This window comes from Notothenia coriiceps, unplaced genomic scaffold (genome assembly GCF_000735185.1).
Source record: "Notothenia coriiceps isolate Sejong01 unplaced genomic scaffold, NC01 NC01_scaffold00022154, whole genome shotgun sequence".
NCBI classification, from domain to species: Eukaryota; Metazoa; Chordata; class Actinopteri; order Perciformes; family Nototheniidae; genus Notothenia; species Notothenia coriiceps.
In genome coordinates, this window is record NW_011354855.1 from 123,919 (window position 1) to 143,215 (window position 19,297).

General features: G+C 40.6%; 3 protein-coding genes and 1 non-coding gene across 5 annotated transcripts; all 4 read left to right on the forward strand.

The window, feature by feature from the left end:
• The first annotated feature begins 20 nt into the window (after positions 1-20).
• Positions 21-4,481, forward strand: limd1b (LIM domains containing 1b). 2 transcript variants are annotated; one of them, XM_010780771.1, is made up of 7 exons: positions 21-140; positions 2,771-2,872; positions 3,055-3,122; positions 3,249-3,311; positions 3,793-3,923; positions 4,083-4,134; positions 4,251-4,481. In XM_010780771.1, exons 1-7 carry the CDS (start codon positions 116-118, stop codon positions 4,332-4,334), a joined length of 525 nt encoding a protein of 174 aa, XP_010779073.1. In that variant the 5' UTR covers positions 21-115; the 3' UTR covers positions 4,335-4,481. The 2 variants fall into 2 exon arrangements, with proteins under 2 accessions (XP_010779073.1, XP_010779072.1); XM_010780770.1 differs by lacking the exon at positions 21-140 and adding an exon at positions 2,447-2,592 and having other exon boundaries at positions 4,251-4,468.
• A 345-nt stretch (positions 4,482-4,826) lies between these two features.
• nrm (nurim) lies at positions 4,827-7,717 on the forward strand. The gene is made up of 4 exons (XM_010780773.1): positions 4,827-5,009; positions 5,621-5,814; positions 5,955-6,131; positions 6,671-7,717. Exons 1-4 carry the CDS (start codon positions 4,859-4,861, stop codon positions 6,971-6,973), a joined length of 825 nt encoding a protein of 274 aa, XP_010779075.1. The 5' UTR covers positions 4,827-4,858; the 3' UTR covers positions 6,974-7,717.
• trnak-cuu (transfer RNA lysine (anticodon CUU)) lies at positions 5,294-5,366 on the forward strand. The gene has a single exon. It is a non-coding gene; the product is annotated as a tRNA-Lys (tRNA).
• Positions 7,718-11,796: 4,079 nt separating the features above from the next.
• On the forward strand, positions 11,797-17,384 carry ppp1r18 (protein phosphatase 1, regulatory subunit 18). Its single transcript, XM_010780774.1, has 2 exons — positions 11,797-13,063; positions 16,167-17,384. Exons 1-2 carry the CDS (start codon positions 11,807-11,809, stop codon positions 16,422-16,424), a joined length of 1,515 nt encoding a protein of 504 aa, XP_010779076.1. The 5' UTR covers positions 11,797-11,806; the 3' UTR covers positions 16,425-17,384.
• The last annotated feature ends 1,913 nt before the right edge of the window (positions 17,385-19,297 follow it).

The window sequence follows — 19,297 nt, forward strand, 5'->3', positions numbered from 1 at the left end:
TCTCCTAAATACACGGTTGCAGTATCATCCATGTAGCAGCAACAACGACGGCGTTGACAGCCACTTCCTGCTCTGCATTACCTGTGCGCAGGAGGGCGTGGACCTCAGGCACGTTATGGTTACCTGCCCAAACTTGATGGGTGAGGAGGATCTGGCACTGGCGTTGTACCCTTGAGCCGAGACACTGCAGAGCTGCAAAACACGGTTAAGACTTCTGGGTCCTAATATGACTCCCTTCACTGTGTAGCACAATGGATGCCCTATTTATAAAGAGCCAAACATGCCAGGGATAGTTGGCATGGTGCGGTGTTTCCCCAAAATGTGAAGGCAGAGCAGGGGTGTGGAAACTAGAGCTCAAAATAGAGGATGTTTGAATTACCCAAAATCAATAGTACTACCTCTAATACCTCTAATCTGATAGTATTATATGAATAGACAACAGGACTTAATTAGAATGATGTCATACGTGTGGTGACAGTTTGAATGAGTAATGTGTTTACATTTAAATGTCAGGTTTTGTTTAGTCAGTTGCATTTCTTTCCCATAGTGAAATGATAATGAAAACGTAATTTAGTGTGTATGCTTGGTGTCAAGATACTATGTCTATGCTGTGAATATACTCCCATGTCCTCCTGCCTCCACATGCCTTATCATGACGCAGACATTCCTGCACAGAAACAAACATAGCTACCTGAGGGCAAGACCACGTCTTGGAAACACACATTTGTGGTGCAGTTTTCTAAGCCATTTTTTCAACATTATCATTCGTTCCCCTTTAAACCCCTAACTTAAATCACTCAACATAGCCTAGGAAGGAGTAAAAATGGTAAAAAGGAAAGAAAGAAAGCGCTCACTCTTTGTGTTTTGTGTAAGGACATGTTGGTCTCCCCAATCACACAGGTTTACACTCAAACAAAAACGACTCCAATCTTTTTGTTAAACCAGTCTGACAGAGTGCAGAGTGGGCGGTGTGGTGAACAGCTTCAGTGGGTCTGAACAAGAGACTTCAGTGAGGAATCAGCAGCTGTCACACACTTCCCCTCCACTGTTACTGTAGCAGACCCAGGAGAGCCAAACATGTGCTGTCGGGAGTTTCATGGCTAAAGTGTATCAGATAAGATCATTGGCAATGTGCTATTGATGCAGTGTACGGAAATAATAGGTTGCACAATGTGTCAAATAGTGTTATGAATACTTGTTTATTGTTGATGATATACAGATAAATTCCAAGACAATGTGAGGAAAAACGATGAGAAAAGTAATGTTTAGAGTCATTAAATTCAAACTAAATTCAGGCAACTAAATTATAGCTATAATTGGTTCTGATATCTTGGCTCAAATAACAGCATTTGTTTTTAACTGTTATTTGGGCGGGCCTGGTTCTAGGTCATAGGATATAAAATGCCTGAACAGTCCACATGAGGGCAGTAACACAAGATATATGAGCAGCATCATGTTTTAATGTCTGAAGGTTTATAGACTAAAGGCTTTAGAGGTTTCAGGGCTCCTGTTCAAAATGTTCATCATGGATATACAGATTGTTGAGTTTACAGTAATACATAGAGACTCATCGCTCGGGGTAGTATGCCCACACCCATTGGCACACTGTAAAAATAATGATGTGGAAACCTATATGTCAGATGGCCCACACGTGGAATTACTTTGGTCTAGAGTTGCATGTATGCTGTTTTATGTAATCTAAACCTGTATTCCTAGTTAACATTATGTTTTACTATCCACACAATTACATTTGCCTTGCTTGACCTCTGACCTCCTAGAGGATTGAAAACCAGTGCACAAAACTATCTGTGCATCAAGTCATTAAACCAAACTCCATCTCTATCAGTTTCAACAGAGAAAGCTGCTTGTCAATTAATGCAATAATAATATTTATTGTAACACTCAAATAAAAAGGGCCTTTTGATACTGAAAATAGGAGATATGCAATATTTGAATTGCAGTACTTTGACAATCATTTAACTTACTCAAGGGATCTGAATACACCTTGGGTGTGTGGTGGAAAATAACTAAACTAGATTTTTCAAGTTCTGTAGAATGTTTAGGTACTTCTACTGACAGTAGGTATTTGCTTCTCCATTCTATTACTTCAGAACATTCATCTGATAATTAATTTGAACGGTCAGATTCATAACACAAAACATTATCTAATAGATTATGATGTAATATTATGGATATACATTAAACTGAACCCTAGGGGAGAAACTAGCCAGCAGAATATAAAATGATAAAATATACCAGAAAGTGATACACACAATATCAATAAATATTATCCAATGACAGAATTTATAAATAAGGATTATGTATCTCTAAATTGTGCAAAAAGGTACTAGTTGGTCTTGCGTGTTGCCACCCACTCTGCCACCATGGAGAAGTCAGAGGGTCTGAGGAAGTTTCAGAGCAAAAGCACCGAATGCAACACCCATGATCCCAGATAGCAGCTCCACTTACAGCTGTCTGCCCAGCACATAAAATTAGACCCCAGACAGTTGTAACGTAGCCTCCAGCAGGCAGAGACAACTGGAGAAATACTCTAGAGGATGGACCCAAGTTTTAGTCCCAGTCTTTACTTTGGTAAGAAATTAACATTCTGGAAATGTTCTTGATATATTTATTTTTGGTTCTCAAAATGTCAACGTTTTGACTTTATTCTACACATTTGTTAATTCTTGGATTGCTTGGCACCTATACTCTTCTGTAGGGTTCCCCGTAACCAGTTTGTTTGTGTTTCTCTTCTTTGTTGTGTGTTCAGGAAGCTGTACAGGCTGCGGGAAAGCGGTGTACGGTGAAGGGAGAGCCTGTCGTGCGATGGGACATTTATTCCACGACACTTGTTTCACCTGCTGCGTTTGCAGTGAGTCATCTTGATGTGAGGGTGATGTTTTGTATTTTAAATGACTTAAACCCGCTTGTGAACGTGAATTTAAGTGTTGTTGTTTTTTATAAAAAAATGACTTTTTAATATTTTTGTATGTCATCAAATGTTGCATTATGCAAATAGGTCACCATGTGTTTTGTCCTTTGTTTCATGTTCAGGTGAAAAGCTCACAGGAAAGCCGTTTTATACAGTGTCAGGAAGAATTTACTGTGTGAAAGATTTTATGGTAAGAATATCCTTTATTTAGAGCTTACCTTTTATACAGAGTAAAATATTACACAAACGTGATCGACCTAGATTATTTAGAGAAATATTGGCAATTAACCATATAAAATTTTGTTATCTAATGTAGTACCCAGGGGTTCATCCATCCTCAGAAGTGTGTAACAGCTGTGGGTTTTTATTAATGGACATGGTGAGTATGTATTACTTTACTGGTTTCTATACTATATGCGGTGCATTATCTCATCGGTGGTGGAACAAGTTATCAGATCTCTTAAATGAAAGTGTCAATACCACAGTGTAACATAAATTCCAGCTTTCAGAATATTACTAAAGTAAAAGTACAAACATATTAACACGAAAACTATTTTAGAGTTTCAATTTATTGTAACTGAATTAGAATATTTGATGCATTAATATGTGTTGTCATTCTATATAGTGTTTGGGATGAATACAGTCGTATCTCTTTCCAGTTGTATATGTTAAAAATATTTTTTCAATAATATTCTGAATATGAAAAGCAATATAAGTTATACAATAAATGTATTGTAGTTAAAAGTGCAAGTACAATAACTTTATAATTGTACATAAGTAGGCCTACGGTATTTGAGAAAAGGCACTTTACAACTTTCCACCAGTTCTCACGTTGTTAAAAGCTTGTTTTGCATTGTCAGGTCTTGCAGGCTCGTGGGAAGTCCTACCACCCGTCCTGCTTTTGCTGTGTGGTCTGCAGACAGAGCCTGGAGGGGCAGCAGTTCACTGTGGACGCAGAGAGCAGAGTGTACTGTGTCAGCGACTACCACAAGTGAGTTTCTTACACAGAACAATGGGCCAAGCCCTTATATTCACACTCCAGACAAAAGAGGAAACCAAACCATGCCAGACAGACAACAGATGAGTCACACCCAGTGTCTTCACTTCTGAGTTTCTGTGACCTTTTACTGAGACTTCTTTATGGTTTCAGGGTCAAAGCTCCTCTGTGTGCTGCATGCAGAGAGCCGATACTGCCAACCGAGGTGAGCTGAATGCATTGTTAAAATAAGAGGAGACACTACAGGTGTTAAAGGCAAAACATTCAACTGATATCACCATGACACTTCAACAAATTATCCTTCTTTTTGTATTGTTTCAGGGGTCTCAGGGGTCTATTCGAGTGGTATCATTTGACAGAAATTACCACCCGGAGTGCTACAGGGGTGAAGTTAACCTCATTTGAAGACTGGTGCAGGTTGACATACACCTGTCTGTGTTTTTCTGACATATTTGTTTTGTAAAACTAAGAATATAACATTTAAGCTAATGAATGTGTAGCATTTTGAACAATTTCCTGTATGCAATAAAGTCACTCCAATTTTGAGCAAAAGTCTTGAGTTTTGTTTTGTGCTCTTTGTTTCTTGTTAGAGTTGTAGTCAGTATGAAAACAGCAGATACCTGTAAGTAATGTTTGACTGTATTTTAGTAAGACACCCTAGACTGGAGCTAACCATGAAAAATTGCCTTTTTAAAAAAAAACGTGTGTTAACTTCTGTCCATTATGTCAACTTAACTAAACAAATGAGTAACACTATCATCAATATGCAATATAATGTTTGCTCTTGTAGGAAGACCTAAAAGGGAAATCAAACCGAAAAAGACTGGTCCAGCAGCGACATCATGTGGTAATACTCAGTACTTCCACAAACTGTCCTCCCGGAAGAAACCATTCTGGAAGTTGGTAAATGAATATCAACGCTGATTGAAATGGCGTCGGGCACGGTGCGTAGGTGGGCTCTCGTCGCTGTTTCTCTGCTAAACTTTGCATTTGTTTTCATTTCCGGTGCAGACTTTATTCGGTTTATATCATTCCGAGCCATTTACCACAACATCACTGGGGACACGACACTGTGTCAAGGTAAGCTACTTAGACCGCTGCAGCTGGCGCTACCGGGCGAAGTTAGCTAACTTTAGAGGAGGAGGTCATTAATGAAGTCTAACATGAGATGGCTGTCAGTGCTGCTACACTGTATCATAGATAGTATTTTATAACATGAAATATGTATTTGATATTTAGCAAAACACAACTGTTGGGTAAGTTATTTTTACGTGATTCTACCACCAGTGCAAGTGTCTTTATCAGCAATGAGAGTAGGACTGAGATGGAGTTGAAGTTGTAACAATGCGCCACCGGGGGTCAGTGCCCGGCTAGCTCAGTCGGTAGAGCATGAGACTCTTAATCTCAGGGTCGTGGGTTCGAGCCCCACGTTGGGCGTACAACTTTTCGTTGGCAGCATTGCACGTATAGTGTTTTCTTTTTTTTCTATGTTAACGATTTTGTGTAAGACAGAAATTGGCAATGTAAAATCCTGTTTCATAAAACAATATCACCAAGTTCTGCGTGGTGAAGTTGAAAACCAAACGTGTAGCTTCCTTTGATTAATTCACAACAATATTCATACCCCATTTAGAACTGGTGTTTAGAATGTAAAATGACTTTTCTCTTTACGTCATTTGCCCGTACCTAAGACTCCATACCGTGGTCGGTGGCCCTGCGGAACAGCTCTGTCCTCGGGTCTCTCGCTGTGGATCTGGGGCTGCTGGCTCTCTTCATCACACAGCACAGTGTGCTCGCCTGGGCTCCGGTCAAAATGGCTCTCCAGTCAGGACTGGGGGCCCTGAACAGGACAGCATACTGTTTCAGCACTGTAGTGGCACTCCAGGTATTGCAACACATTTAAAATATATTCCCTGGACATTTTACTGCATTTTGGAAAATAGCATTTTTAAACACCAGTTTAAGTTGAGCGTGTCTTTGGCTTTGTTTTACACGTTTCCCTACACAACTCTCCTCCTGTGTTAGATTTTGATGCGTTACTGGCAGCCTGTGACTGACGCCCCCTGTCTGTGGTCAGTGCGTCATGCACCCTGGAGCGTCTGGTTCCCTCTGCTCTGCTTCAGCCTGCACTTCCTCTGCTGGGCCATCATCTGCAGCATCCTCATGATCTTTGATTACCCTGAACTGTTAGGCCTCAAGCAGGTAACTTATTAGTATTTCTTATTAAGTCATTATTTTTGGGATACTTTGCCTTTATATTACAGAAAATAGTTGTATCACTTTAATTCCAATGTATTATGTTTTATAGTATTTTCCACATTTTTATATAGTTTTCAATCTGTCCTATATCAATATTTATTGAATTTGTTACTGCTTTTATTTTTATTAATGTTTAATTTCATCTTCCTCAAGTTTATTTAAAAGAAATGTGCATTAAAAAACATTACTCTGGCGACATCTCAAATTGGGATTAGTTTAGATTATTACCCATTTGTGTCTAAAGGCAGCTAACAGAATTGAACTTTTAACCCCAAATATTTCATACCGAACAAACCTGAGCAGGGTCAGATAAAACATCAAGAGGAACTGTTTTACTGCCAATAATTCATATCTTTGTGATATTATAATAGGAACAAACTGGGTGTAGCATACAGGAAGTGTGGAATCTGTGACAGTGATGACATCCTCTAAAAAATATCTGTGCTGCTGCTTGGCCTTATTTTTTACCTCATCTCTCTCAGGTATATTACGAGTGTCTCGGTTTAGGAGACCCCCTGTCTCACAAGTCTCCAGGTGCCCAGCGCCTCCTGTCTCACCTCCGCCACCCGGTGTGCCTGGAGCTGGGCGTCGTGCTGTGGCTCCTGCCGGCTTTGTCCCTGGATAGGCTCCTGCTGGCGGGGACTCTGTCGTCCTACCTGGCCCTGGCACACTCTCTGGACAAACAGGATTTAGCCTACCTCTGCGTCCAGCTTAACAGCAAGCTGCAGGTCTTTGCTGAGCCGCACCACGGCAGCACCAACACCAGCGACCCCAAGGAGAAGTGAAGTAAAGGTCTTCTTACCACTGCGTTGTGAAGCTGCCTGCTGTTTTTTATATGAATCAAATATTGTTCAGACTTCTCAATGAGCCTGGTAAAGATGATCTGGCCATTTCTGGAAATTGCAAAAGACACACTCAACTTGACACTGTATTTTTTAAACATTTCACTGTATAAGTAGTTTTAGAAAGCGAGAGTTTTAATGCAAAAGGTTTTACAGTTTGAACAAATTATTGTTACCTCGGCCAAGGAGATTATTGTTTTTGGTTTGCTTGTTTGTAAACAGGTTACGTAAAAACTACTTTTTGGATTCTCATTTTGGAGTGGATCTGAATCCCAGGTCATTGTAGTTTTTTTTAAAAATATTTTTGAGAATAATTTTATATGTTACAATTTAAAGATTACTTAAGGTTATCACGTTAGTCTTTTATTGCAATAATATAATTTTTATTTTAGATTTCATATGAAAAGTAATGCAATTCAACCCTCGAAATATTGCTTTTTTAGTTTTTCCAATTGAATTTATTTTGTTTGTCGTATAGTTTATTTTTTATAGGCTTTTACTTTCCATGTGCCATCTGCACTTACGCTATATTCGTGCACACTCATTTAAAAGTGAATTGTTATTAAATAGAGATGTCAAATTAAGATTTCACACTGGTAAAAGCACAAAAAGCTGTTTGTTTTCACAAGTTGCAGCTTCAATAATAAATAATTGTATTTCTGAGATAATGAATGTATTTCTTTGTGGTGGGTTCACAGCAACAATAATGAACCAAGAGAACACAGTTAGTATTTTTTGCCCACATCATTAATCAGATCAGAATCAGAATACCTTTATTTACCATTTATTATTTCTCAAACTTCAAAGTACTGTTATCTTTGATTAAAAAACAATTGTCGGAGCAGACATTAAATAACAGGGAGTCATATTTAGTCAAATACTGTTTATTTGAAGAATTTAAGAAACAAATAATGTAAACAAATTTAGCCTCCTGATTGCAAAAATAAAATAAAATAATTAGAAATAAAGCATGAAATATGTTAAATGCATTACTAGGAAAACGTTATACCTGCAGTTGTCCTATTTACACTTAAATGCCTATTTCGTTGTGTATCATGTTACATTTATCAAGATGTTTACCGGCTTGTTTCCTCTTTTTTTATTTGAACCATTTCAGGTGGATTTAGTTTATATTCACATTTTTACAAATTAAGACCTTAGTCTCGTTCCTTAGATGGCGGAAACAAGGTTCAAGGTTCAAGGTTCTTTATTGTCAAACTAACATAGCTACAGAGTAAGTATGTCGTAACAGGAGAGAGAGTTGCATGTTGTGTCCTGACATGAAATAGCAAATAATAATTCCTGAAACTAATAAAATAGTCCTTTAAAAACATGCCATCTGAGGGAAGTAGATCAGGCCTGCAGCTTTTGTTCACACACCCCTCCACCTCTCTTCCAATTAGCCCTGCAGGAGGATGGGACGAGGTGGGGGTGGGGGTTGTTGCCCGGGCAGACGGCTGTGTTATTTAAACGCCTTTTCTTAGGTCCGACAATATGGTGTGTGCCACTAAACTCTCCTGACAGAATTTAATGTAATTATAGGATTACAGTGCTGCTGCTCCGAGGCTGGAAATATTTACTACTATACCGAGGACGGAGGTTTTTACATGCTCTGATGCACAGTCAGGTCGTGGGGTGATTTGACGTCTTTTAAAAAGCTACTGTTTCGACAGAAGAGATTAATCTGTTAGTGGAAGGAGATTTTGTCGTCGAGGAGGGGAGCACATTAGCCGAGACACACACAAGTCAAGATGACATCTGAGGCGGATACACTGATATCTTTGGGGTTTTGGTGAGTTTGATTTTACACACAGAATCAACAATGTGTTTTGGTAGCATGTAGCAAACACATTTTAAGTTTATTCTAATTTTTGTGTTAAAAGTTGTACTAAGTTAAACAAACGGTAAACTAGGACAGCAGGTTGTGCTGATGAATGTTGTCCCACAAGGTGATTTCACATTGATTTGCATATTTGTATATAATATTAAGGAGTATTTAACATATATCCATTTGATAATACTCTTATAGAGTTTTACATTTCCTTAAAGTTTAATATTTTTGTTGTGTACACCTCTTTTTAACATGGTTGTGAGAGAGAATTGATTTGATTAATCATTTCCTTATTTACAGACAATTCCCAGAGGCCCTAAAGAAGAACAGCGATCCTCCTGTCCCCGACCTTTTCTGTGATGTCTCTCACCTCTCTGCCAGAATGGAAACAACTCCTGCTGGAGAGAAAAAAGAGAGAGGAGGAGGATCGCGAAAGGAGGGAGAAAGAGGAGGAGGAAAAGTATGCCAGCATGCCCGCCTGGAAGCGAGGCATCATCCAGAGGAGAAAGGCGAGGTTGGACAGTTTGGGTGACAGGGAAAAGGAGACGGACGTCTGTCTGCTGCAGGTGGATGTCAGATCTGCTTCTGATGGTCTGAGTGACACCGACAGCTTTGGGACGGTCAATTTGGAAAGCGAACTTTCCTTTAGTCCAGACCCGGGGTTATGGCAAGATGGAGACATCAAACCAGCCAGTCAGGTGTTTGAAGAAACTATAGTTCCAGTTCATGAAAACCCATTTTTCCGCACACAAAGTGCATGGAGGAAGGGCCAGGATGTAGACGGAGTGGATGAGACAGAAGCCAAGGAGACGGAAAAAGAGAAATCAAGCCCAAGCAGTCAAGATGGGGGAATGGGAAGAGATGTAGAGATGAAAGTAGAGAGATTCAGAGATGTGAGTGAAGGACGGGAAAAAGAGAAGAGCAGAGACAGGAGTCAAGGAAGAGAAAGAGAGAACAGCAACCAATGGAAAGAGTCAGTTAAAGATGACAACAGGGAGTGGGAATTCCTCAAAGCCAGACGAGACGGGGAGGAAAAGGAAACAGATCCACAATCATGTTTTCGGACCTTCCGAGCCGACAACATCATCATCATCGAGCAGGACAGGATAGGCAGCGATGAGAGAAGGGGTAGATGGAGGGAGGCGGAGAGAGAGAGGCCTGAGCAGGACCACCAGGGGCAGAGAGGCATGAAGATGGACCTGAGGGAGATCCTAGCCGGAGGAGGGAGCATAACAGAGATCCGAGCCTCCGAGGTTCTGATTATAAAGCCTTCATCAAGCTCTGAAGAGAGGAGTTCAGAAGGAGGAGGGAGAGGGAGAGGATCAGGTAGAGAGGATGGAGAGGTCAAATGCAGCATGGATGAAAGGAGGAAGAGCATTTGCAGAGAGATCAAAACAGACATGTCTTGGCTGAGAGAAAAAGACAAAGACAGACCATGGGGCCAGGCGACAGTTATAAAAGACGACAGGGAGGAAAGCTTGGACGACAACGTGTTTGTTGAAAGAGGAGGGAGGGTCAGTCAGCTGCTGAGTAAATTTGGACAGCACCCCAAGCCTCCCTCTCGATCAAAAAGCTCTGATAATTTACTCCGGCCCGGGAGAAGGAAATACTCTGGAGATGAAGATGACCAGCAGTCTGAGTCAGATGGGAGAAACTTGATGTTGAAAGGTGTGCCAAAACGCTCATCAAGCTTCTCTGATCGAGTCATCAGCTGTAAGGAGAATGGTTTGGATGACAATGGGCATCATGAAAGGAGAAGGTGTGGGAGGGTAAATTCAGAAAAGAGTGTAGGGGCATGGGTTGACGTTGCAGCCGTAGGGAAGGAAACCACAGAAAAGATCAAACCGTGGTGCACATCGCTTTCAGATAAAGGCCGGTTTGGAAAGCTTATAGATGGACAATTACAAAATATGGATAAAAATGAGGGGCCCATGCAAAAGAGAAATAAATCAGAGATGTGTGTTGCCGTCGAACAAAGCAACAACGTTAAGAAAGTGACGCCTGTTGACACAAGGGCTGCGGAAAGGGCATGTGATGCGGATGGAGACGAGGGGTTCACAGTGGCATCGGTCAAGAACACAGAAGGAATCTCGTTTGCTAGAAGAGTTACAATCAGGCAGGACGGGAAAGCAAGAGCTGAGGTAAAGAGACAGACAGGTGAGAAGACTTTAAAAAGGGAAATTAATGATGACAAAGATTCAGAGGCAGGGGAAAAGATTGAAGCGCAAGTTTGCAAAAGAAAGGTGTCGGATTTCCGCAAAAAGGAGGGATTTGGAGGCATAATCCCACCTTCACCTTCACTGAAGAGTCACGTTGCATCAGCTTTCACAGAGTGCTCCAGTCTCCTCTGTGCTGTCACAGAGAGATCTAGGGACCCCAACAGAGGGCCGGAGTGGAGTGGTACACAAGGACCTTTCCCAACCCACTCTGTTTTGTCCCGACACACAGAGGAGCTTATAAATAAAATAGAAAAAATAGGAGACACAACCGTTTATAGCAGAGGAGAAAGGGTGTTTGACAAGTCCCAAGGCTCATATCAGGACATTGGATCAGAGAATCTCAGTCATGATGTAACGCCCAGATCTCCCAAAAGGATTCCACCCATGGGGATCTCTCCAGGGCCCCTTGAGATTCAAATCCCCAGGAGTGTGTTTTATGTTGCCGAAGACATGGCAGAGAGAAAAAAGTCTGTGGGTCAAAGCGGCAACTGGGAAGGAGGTAAAGGGGTCGAGAGGAGGGATAGCTGGAGGATTGGAAAACCCCTGAGCCGCATCGAGTCCCTGCGAGAGAAAATTAGACAAAAAGAGCTGGAGACTCTGAGACAAATAGAGGCACAAAATGGAAGTGGGAGTGAAGCTGCAGACATGAAAAACACTCCTACAGCCGGGGACAAGCATGACGAGAGCACAACAGCAATAGATAAAGAGAGGGAAGCTGCACCTCACATGAGGAAGAAGTCGATTGAAGCCGAGAGGGGACAGGAAGACGAAGCAGCGCAGACAACCGCGACTGCCTTTGACGTCACGCAGGAAGTCAGTGTGTTAAAAACCTGCCCTCAACTTCCTGTTTCTGTCTCACAAGCCATCAGAGCTGAGGAAGTACCAAGCGGGTACACAACTTCTACCACCGGAGTTATTTCTGATAGTTTCCCGATATCTGAGGACGAAAATGACCCCCTGAAACATGTGGAAGAAGAGCTAAAGCGACACAGGGCCCAACTCGAGAAGAGAGAAAAAGGAAGGGAGGAAGAGGAGGAGATACAGCAGCAGTCAGAGGAGAAGGTAGAGGAAAATACATTGCCTCTCAATTCTGAGAATTCTCTCTCCCCATTGCAGCCGCACCCCAACACCATCACAGCTATGAGTCGGATCTACAACTTGGAATCAGTGAGCTCGAGGTCGGCCATGTGTCTGAGGGACAGGACTGTCGACATCCCATCAGTGCATCTCGTTAAAGTGAAGCCACTCTTATCAAATGCACAGCAGGGGGACAGAAAAGCCTCCTCAGATGAGGACACCCCTGGAGTTCAGACGATACAGCGTCAGATAGAACAGTTTCAGATGAAAGAGAAGGAACTGCTGAAGTCTTGTGCATCACCAAACACTCCTCTTAAGGACAGAGAGAAAAAGGGACAGCAAAGCCCAAGAGGGGTGCTAAAGTACAAGGTGAATGACAACGTCAAGACCCCGAAGAAAGAACAAGAAACACCAGAATCAAAGGTCAAAGTGTCTCCTTGGCGTGTTTGTTCACCGACAAATCAGCTCAAACAATCCAACCAAAATACAAACTCAATTCTCAGGAGCCAATCCCCAGATAATGCTCTGAAACCCTCGGATAAGGCCCCGACCCCGGCCTCCTCCCCCAGCTCCACACCGCCTGCTCAGTCTCCTAGTGTTTCTCCATCTCCAGCCCCATCGCCCACGCTTTTCTCCATCAGGAGTGCTTCTGGGGGCCAAGTGAGGAGAGGTGCCACCATCACGGTCACCCCAAGAAAGCCTGTTGAAGGAGGAGGGGTTACAGGTCCCATAGCAGCAGCAGCAGCAGCAGGGTCCAACTCCCCAGCGCAGCAGGCCAAGTCGCCCTCCACTGGGAACGAGCCAGCGAAGAAGAAGTTTCCCACAGTGGATGAGATCGAGGTGATTGGAGGATATCAGAATCTGGAGAAATCCTGTCTAGTCAAGTACAGAGCGACTCCAAAAAGGGTGAGTGGAAGATGTTAGTTTTGTTGTTTGCCTTTCACAGATAAATTCAAGCAAAGACACATTACCTTACCTAACTATACACAAAGTGGTTCCAAAAAAGCAGCATGTCTGCTTCTTCCAATAACTTTAACATGTCAAGTTGCAAAAATGGCGGTTTGGGAGAATACTGATTTCAAATGATTGAGTAAGCCAGAAAGGGAGGGTAATATATCTAAATGCCTTCAGAGTTGGTTCAGAGGGCATCACCTGGTTGTCAAGCAGAATCCTCTCTCTATCTAAAGAACATCCCTTTCGATTGAGAAGTACAATCACAGACACCGACCTAAGCCAGTTAAAGCCTTATCAAGCACGGCATCTTGATTCTTAGCCATAAAATCCTAGAGTGATCTGCTTTTCCATTTGCATCTGAGGTCTGGTTATTTGCAGACTTTTTTCTTTTACCCTATGATTAAAAAAAATAGGTTAAAAGTAAAAACAATTATACCAACTTATACATGTAATGGAAGCTTAAACCTGTATTGGCAGCAACAATACTTCCATATTTCCTGAGGTTTATAGGTTATTTTCTGTCACTCAAAACCAAAGAAAGAAAGTGAAAGCAAACTGCTTGTTGCTTTGTTTGCCAGAATGAGGGTAACTATGAATGCAAACAACAGAAAAGTGTTCAATAAAGCACCCCTTAGTTTGTTTAAGCCAGATCAATGTTCCTTCCATTCTTTTTTTGCGTTTTGCCTACATAACATCACATGCTTGTCTGTGTGGATTGGTTCATGCAAAGATCAGTATTTAAATGAATCTTAATTGAGTCACAGTTCAGATTTGGACTTTCTATTTCCTCCTTTTTAACTTTTACCTGAATGCAGTCCTTGTTTGCGGATGAGTGGATGAGGAACTCTTATGTAACAGAGGGAGCAGAGCTGAAATATAATTTGTTCTGTTCTTTCTTAAACCACCTTGTGTTGATGAATCCGACTGTATTAATGTGTTACTGCACCTGAAGAATTCCTTTTAACAGTGGTTAAACTGCTGGTTAGTTCAGTCTAGAACTGAGTGTGTTGTGTTTCCTTGTTCCCTTGTGCCAGTTCTACCAATTTTGTCGAGTCAGCTCTCCCTTCCTCACACAAATCTGTCTTTGTATCTACACGGCTGCTTCCTAGAGGTGTTTAGTTTGTTAGACTGCAGTCTTGACAAAGGATTTTTTGACCACACTGACCTTCGACAGTGTTATTGACGCCAGGCTGCCAACTCTTAGTTGGGGAAGAATGTAAAGAGAAAGAACTGAAACAGCATTTTGCTAAAATAACTTTAGGTCTCAAGAAAATTACAGTTTGACAGTCATACTGCGAGGAATTGAAGGCGTTGGAATGTTTCTCATTGGGTCTAACCAAAACTCCCTGTCACACTGCATTTTTTTGCTCACTTCCTCTTTCTAATTTCTTTACTTCCTCCAAACGAGACTCAGAAAGACACGAGGAAGTGATTATGGTGATCACTTTTAAATGCAACTCAGATATGTCAACACAAGAGTCAAACTAGAATTAGTGAGGTTCTCTGCAAATTAATATCTCTTGACTGGCCTTTCATTGTGACCTCTAATTCAATAAACAAACGGGCCTCTTTAGCTGCAGTGAACACGTTACGGCGTTGAATCCCTGACCACCTGTCGCTCTCTCGTTGATGTCCTTCACACTGTTTGACATAAGGCCTCCTCCCCTCCCCCATCCACGCCATCATGTCACAGAGGGGGGTGACCTGCCTGCTCCTCACCTTCCTCCTCCTTTGAGTTTGTATGCTTTTTATTTTGTTGGACTTTCTTTACATTAAAGTCGTCCTTTTGCTCTCTTGATTCAGGCTCCTCAATTATGGCTTGTTTTCTTGTTGGAAATGTAAGAAACGTTCACATTTCTGTCACAATCTTATCATCGTCTGCATTTAGTTTATTTCAAGCTATCGTATGCATGCTTTTGAAAGGATTTTAATGTGTTTTTCTTGATCTAAAAAGGCATGGATCAGTCCTATTTAAAAAAATAAAAATAAAAAATAAAAAATCTGAACAGATGGAAAGTTCAACTTAAAGCATTACTAAACACGCAGTATTGAACCTATAAGCAGTGGTGGCCAAATGTATACCAACATCCTGCTAAGGAAAACGTCCTTGTTATGTCTATACTCTCTCAGGCTTCTGTGTCTCACCCGGTGCCTCTGCTGTCCTGCTGTGTTAGCCCTAGTTAATCGGGTTCAGGGAGGGAGGATTAACCTGCTGTGCCTTAGCATGATTTGCCCAGCCTCACTAATGCAGAGCTATTATCTGCACTCTTCTGCAGACAGCCGCTGTCAGGATGAAGCAGCGGAAACTTGTGTAGGGTGGAATCTGTAGGCTTCATCCAGATCATGTCTGCACCTCTGGGTGTGTTTACAACTGTACACGTCGAGCCTGTTATTGTAAGACACACTGCGTGTGCTATGCTTTACTCAGACCAATGGGTCACCATTGGTCTGTGTCCTGTTTACACCACGCTGACCTTTGAGTAAACATACTCTGGCAAGGATAAGCTAAACATATCCTTTATCTCCTTTCCTTACAAACAAGGTGTAACTCAGTTTTCTCTCGGTCTGTTCCTAAAGAATCAATAAGTTAGTGCATGAAGTCCAAGTCAGTAAGTACTCTACTGAGAGAGTATTTATTCTGTGCTAAGCCTCATGCTGTCAGTTAACATTACAATGACAGATTACAAACATCTCACAGACGCAGGCTGAGACTCTCCTCAGCGCCTGTGTTCACACTCTTTTCCTTACTTCACAACGTTATAACTTTATTCTCATGTCATCATATTTTATCTGCAGCTCAAATTTCAAGGGTTCTGATGTGTCAGAGGAAAGTCAGTGTTGGTAAAGAACGAATACCGCCTTTTGCTGCTGCAAAACCTGACAAACCATAATATAAACACAAAACATGCTAAATCAATGTTGTATTCTAAGGAAAAATGCTATGTCTAAATGGTTTATGCAATGTTGTGAATATTGTGTGAATGGATGTCGGATGTCCTGCTTAGCTGTTGACAAAAATGTAAAATAAAAGAATCCCCTTTACTTTTGTCGACAGGGACATGTGTGTTTTGACGAGGACCAGCTGGAGCAGGTGTGTGAGTACCCATCAGAGACCTCCATGCTGGCCTGCACACCCTACCCTCAGGACCCATGGAGGATGGAGAAGCAGCAGGGAGAGGAGGTGCAGGAGGAGGAGGCTGAGATGGAGGAAATAGCAATCATATCCAAAAGCACGAGGAACGTGGGGATGGTAACAGGAGGGGCTCTTAGAGTGGGTCAGTGTCAACCCCTTCTCAAAAAACACAACGTGTAATGAGTGGGGTTATGGGTTTCAATTGTTTTGGTCTCACTGTGAAACTCTCCATGGGTTTGGACTTTACTCCGGCTAAAAAAGCCATTTATCTCACTGTGTCGAACTTTCCTTAAATGATATGTCTGGCAATATTTTACTGCATAACCTTCTTATTGTCAACAAATCCCTGACGTGTTCTTTAAAAAGCCTACAAAGAACTTTGGCATTGTATTTTTACTTCAAGTGACTACTAGAACAAATATGTATTAATCTGATGCTTAAGTGAATCCTCAGCTATATTGAGCTATTTTTTCAAGCTTGAGTAAAGTTAGCTAGAAACTACAGCACTGTGCTGTTTTAATTAATTACGGACCTGTTTCAAAGATAAAAACAGAAAAAGTGTGATGTATTTTTAGAGACTCAATGGATCAGAGATAATGAATTGGCTTAAAACTGAATGCCACAGATTGACTATGGAAATACTCAAACCACTAGCAAGCGCTAGCAAGAGAAAGTGAGAGCTAGCAAGCTTGCTATATGTTAGCTAGCATAATATCACTGAGCAAGTTTGCTAGCTTAATTGCTATCACTGTTTTTTCAATACATGTGTTTGTACTATTGACTTTGTCTCATATCTGTCTACAATTTTTCTTTTGTGGAGCAGTTCAGACTTTGACAGAGAAGGTTAAACTCGGTGCAATGCTACTGTTACTGTTGTTAATGGCACAACATTTAAAATGAAAGGTCACCAAGGTTGAAAAAATAGTTAAGCAAAGATCCACTGATTGTCACGACATTGGAGTAAATATTTTGAGCTGTGAAATGTTGTTGACTTTAACCATGGTGTTGTAAACTCTTCTTGGGATTTGTTGTCAATAAGAAAAATCTGGATAATCTCAAGCTTTGACAAACAAACTGACCAATGTTTTGTGAAGATGGTAGCAAGTTAGAAATGTAGGCAATAAAAACAAAGAACGAACATTTCTACACAACGTTTTTTTTTAAATGCCGAAATGGTCAATTTGTTACAACATATATGTTATTACTGAGCGGTGGAAAGGTATGGTTGCATTTATAGTACCCCAGAGGCCATAAATGTCACAGCGGGTGAATGGGAAAATAAAGTAATAATAATAATAATAATCATTAATTCACCTTATTTACCTTCCATCTCGGTACTCGCCAAAATTCCCCATTTGACAAGATCACCAACAGTTTGAATGTTGAACGATGTTAATCAAGTTTTGTTGATCTGTATTGTTGAAGCAATTAGAATCCTTGCGGTGTTTTTATCTAGCATCAGAATGAATGAGAATAAATTGAATGTCTTCAGTTCGACTCCTGCATCAAAAAATAGAAAAACATAAAATGTACTGGGGACATTGTTTCATCTGGTTTTATGTTCTGAGAAATATGGGGAAAAGTTTATGTCTGAGTATGGTACATTATAAACAACCCTCAGGTGTGCTCTGATGGGTATTAAAAGATTACTTGTCCATGCAATATCAAAATATTTTATTTTTTAGTTAATATATTTCATAGCTTATTTTATGTTCATTCATTTCTATATTTGTCTTCCTCGGCATAGAGGAGTGATGTTTGTATCATCTGGTTTCATGTGCCTGCTGGATTCGCCCATACAGATGATATGAAGATCAGTTTATAGAGGTTTTATTTTTCTTGTCTGAAGCCTCCTGTTGAATGTTGCAGGGTCGGTGCAATGTGTGCAGGAAAGTTAGAGGTGTGTGTATTCTGGTTTAATTGAGCCTTACTGCTTCCAATGACAACTCAGGTAACAGTTTAGTTCATGAGTATGGATATAAATAAAGGTAATATTTGTTAACATTCGTGTTGTAGGAGAGGAGAGAGCTGTGTGAGTGAAAGTCCCTGAGAGGAAGTTATGTTGAGTTGAGAACATTTATCAAAATAACTAACATATTACAGCTGCTATCTGATGTTTGGCTGTACTATGTTTATAAAACAATATATTGTAAAAGAAGATGCAAAATTCTGAGCAAAATGTTTTTTCTATGATGGTTGGAGAAGCTGGCTTCAAGAGAAGAACAAAACAAATAAATATTTCTGAAAACATTTTCGTCTCCTCTTTTATTCATAAAATGTAAAATCCACTGAAAAACAAGTATTAATTTAGGTTTTTGATTAAAATAAGGCCTTTCCTTATTTCTTTTCCAGTCCAAGACTGGATAGTGCAGTCATCTGAAACACATGCTATGATTATAATGAGGATCATTAAAATCATGAAAATAAATTGTCAAGTCAATTTAACAACATAAGAAATAAAAAACAACAAAAAAACAACAAAATAATTAATGCTTTAAAAAATATATGCAAATTCAAATACAGAAAAATAGAGGCTTCAGTTTCCTAAGAAATAGGTTTACAGAAAGAGTCTGAATACTTCCTGTACCACTGATTCATTTTAAAAGATTGAAAAACGAGTCACAAAATGAATTTAAAAAGAGAAACAGACCCAAACAGTCAAAAAGAAAAAATATAAAACTGAACCTCGTTGATGATGAGTGTAATAGCGACACCATGCGGAGGGATGCGATGGGACTTCCGGCTCTTTTTAGTGAGCCGGATCATTTGGCTCGGCTCACCAAGAAGAGCCGGCTCTTTCGGCTCCCAAATGGCTCTTCATTTTACCACATATACCTTTTATAATTCAATCAAATGTAGCCCTGTTTGGACTAATGATTTATATTTATACGCATATATCATTTACATTATTCAATAGGCCTACATCCTTTGTTCTGAAGTATTCAAAAGTAAAAATTACATTTTTAAATATAAAGATTGTGGCCATTGCGTTTACAGACCCTTGTAACTCTCTGATATCATACCACCCAATGAATGCACTGACTTGCTTGTAG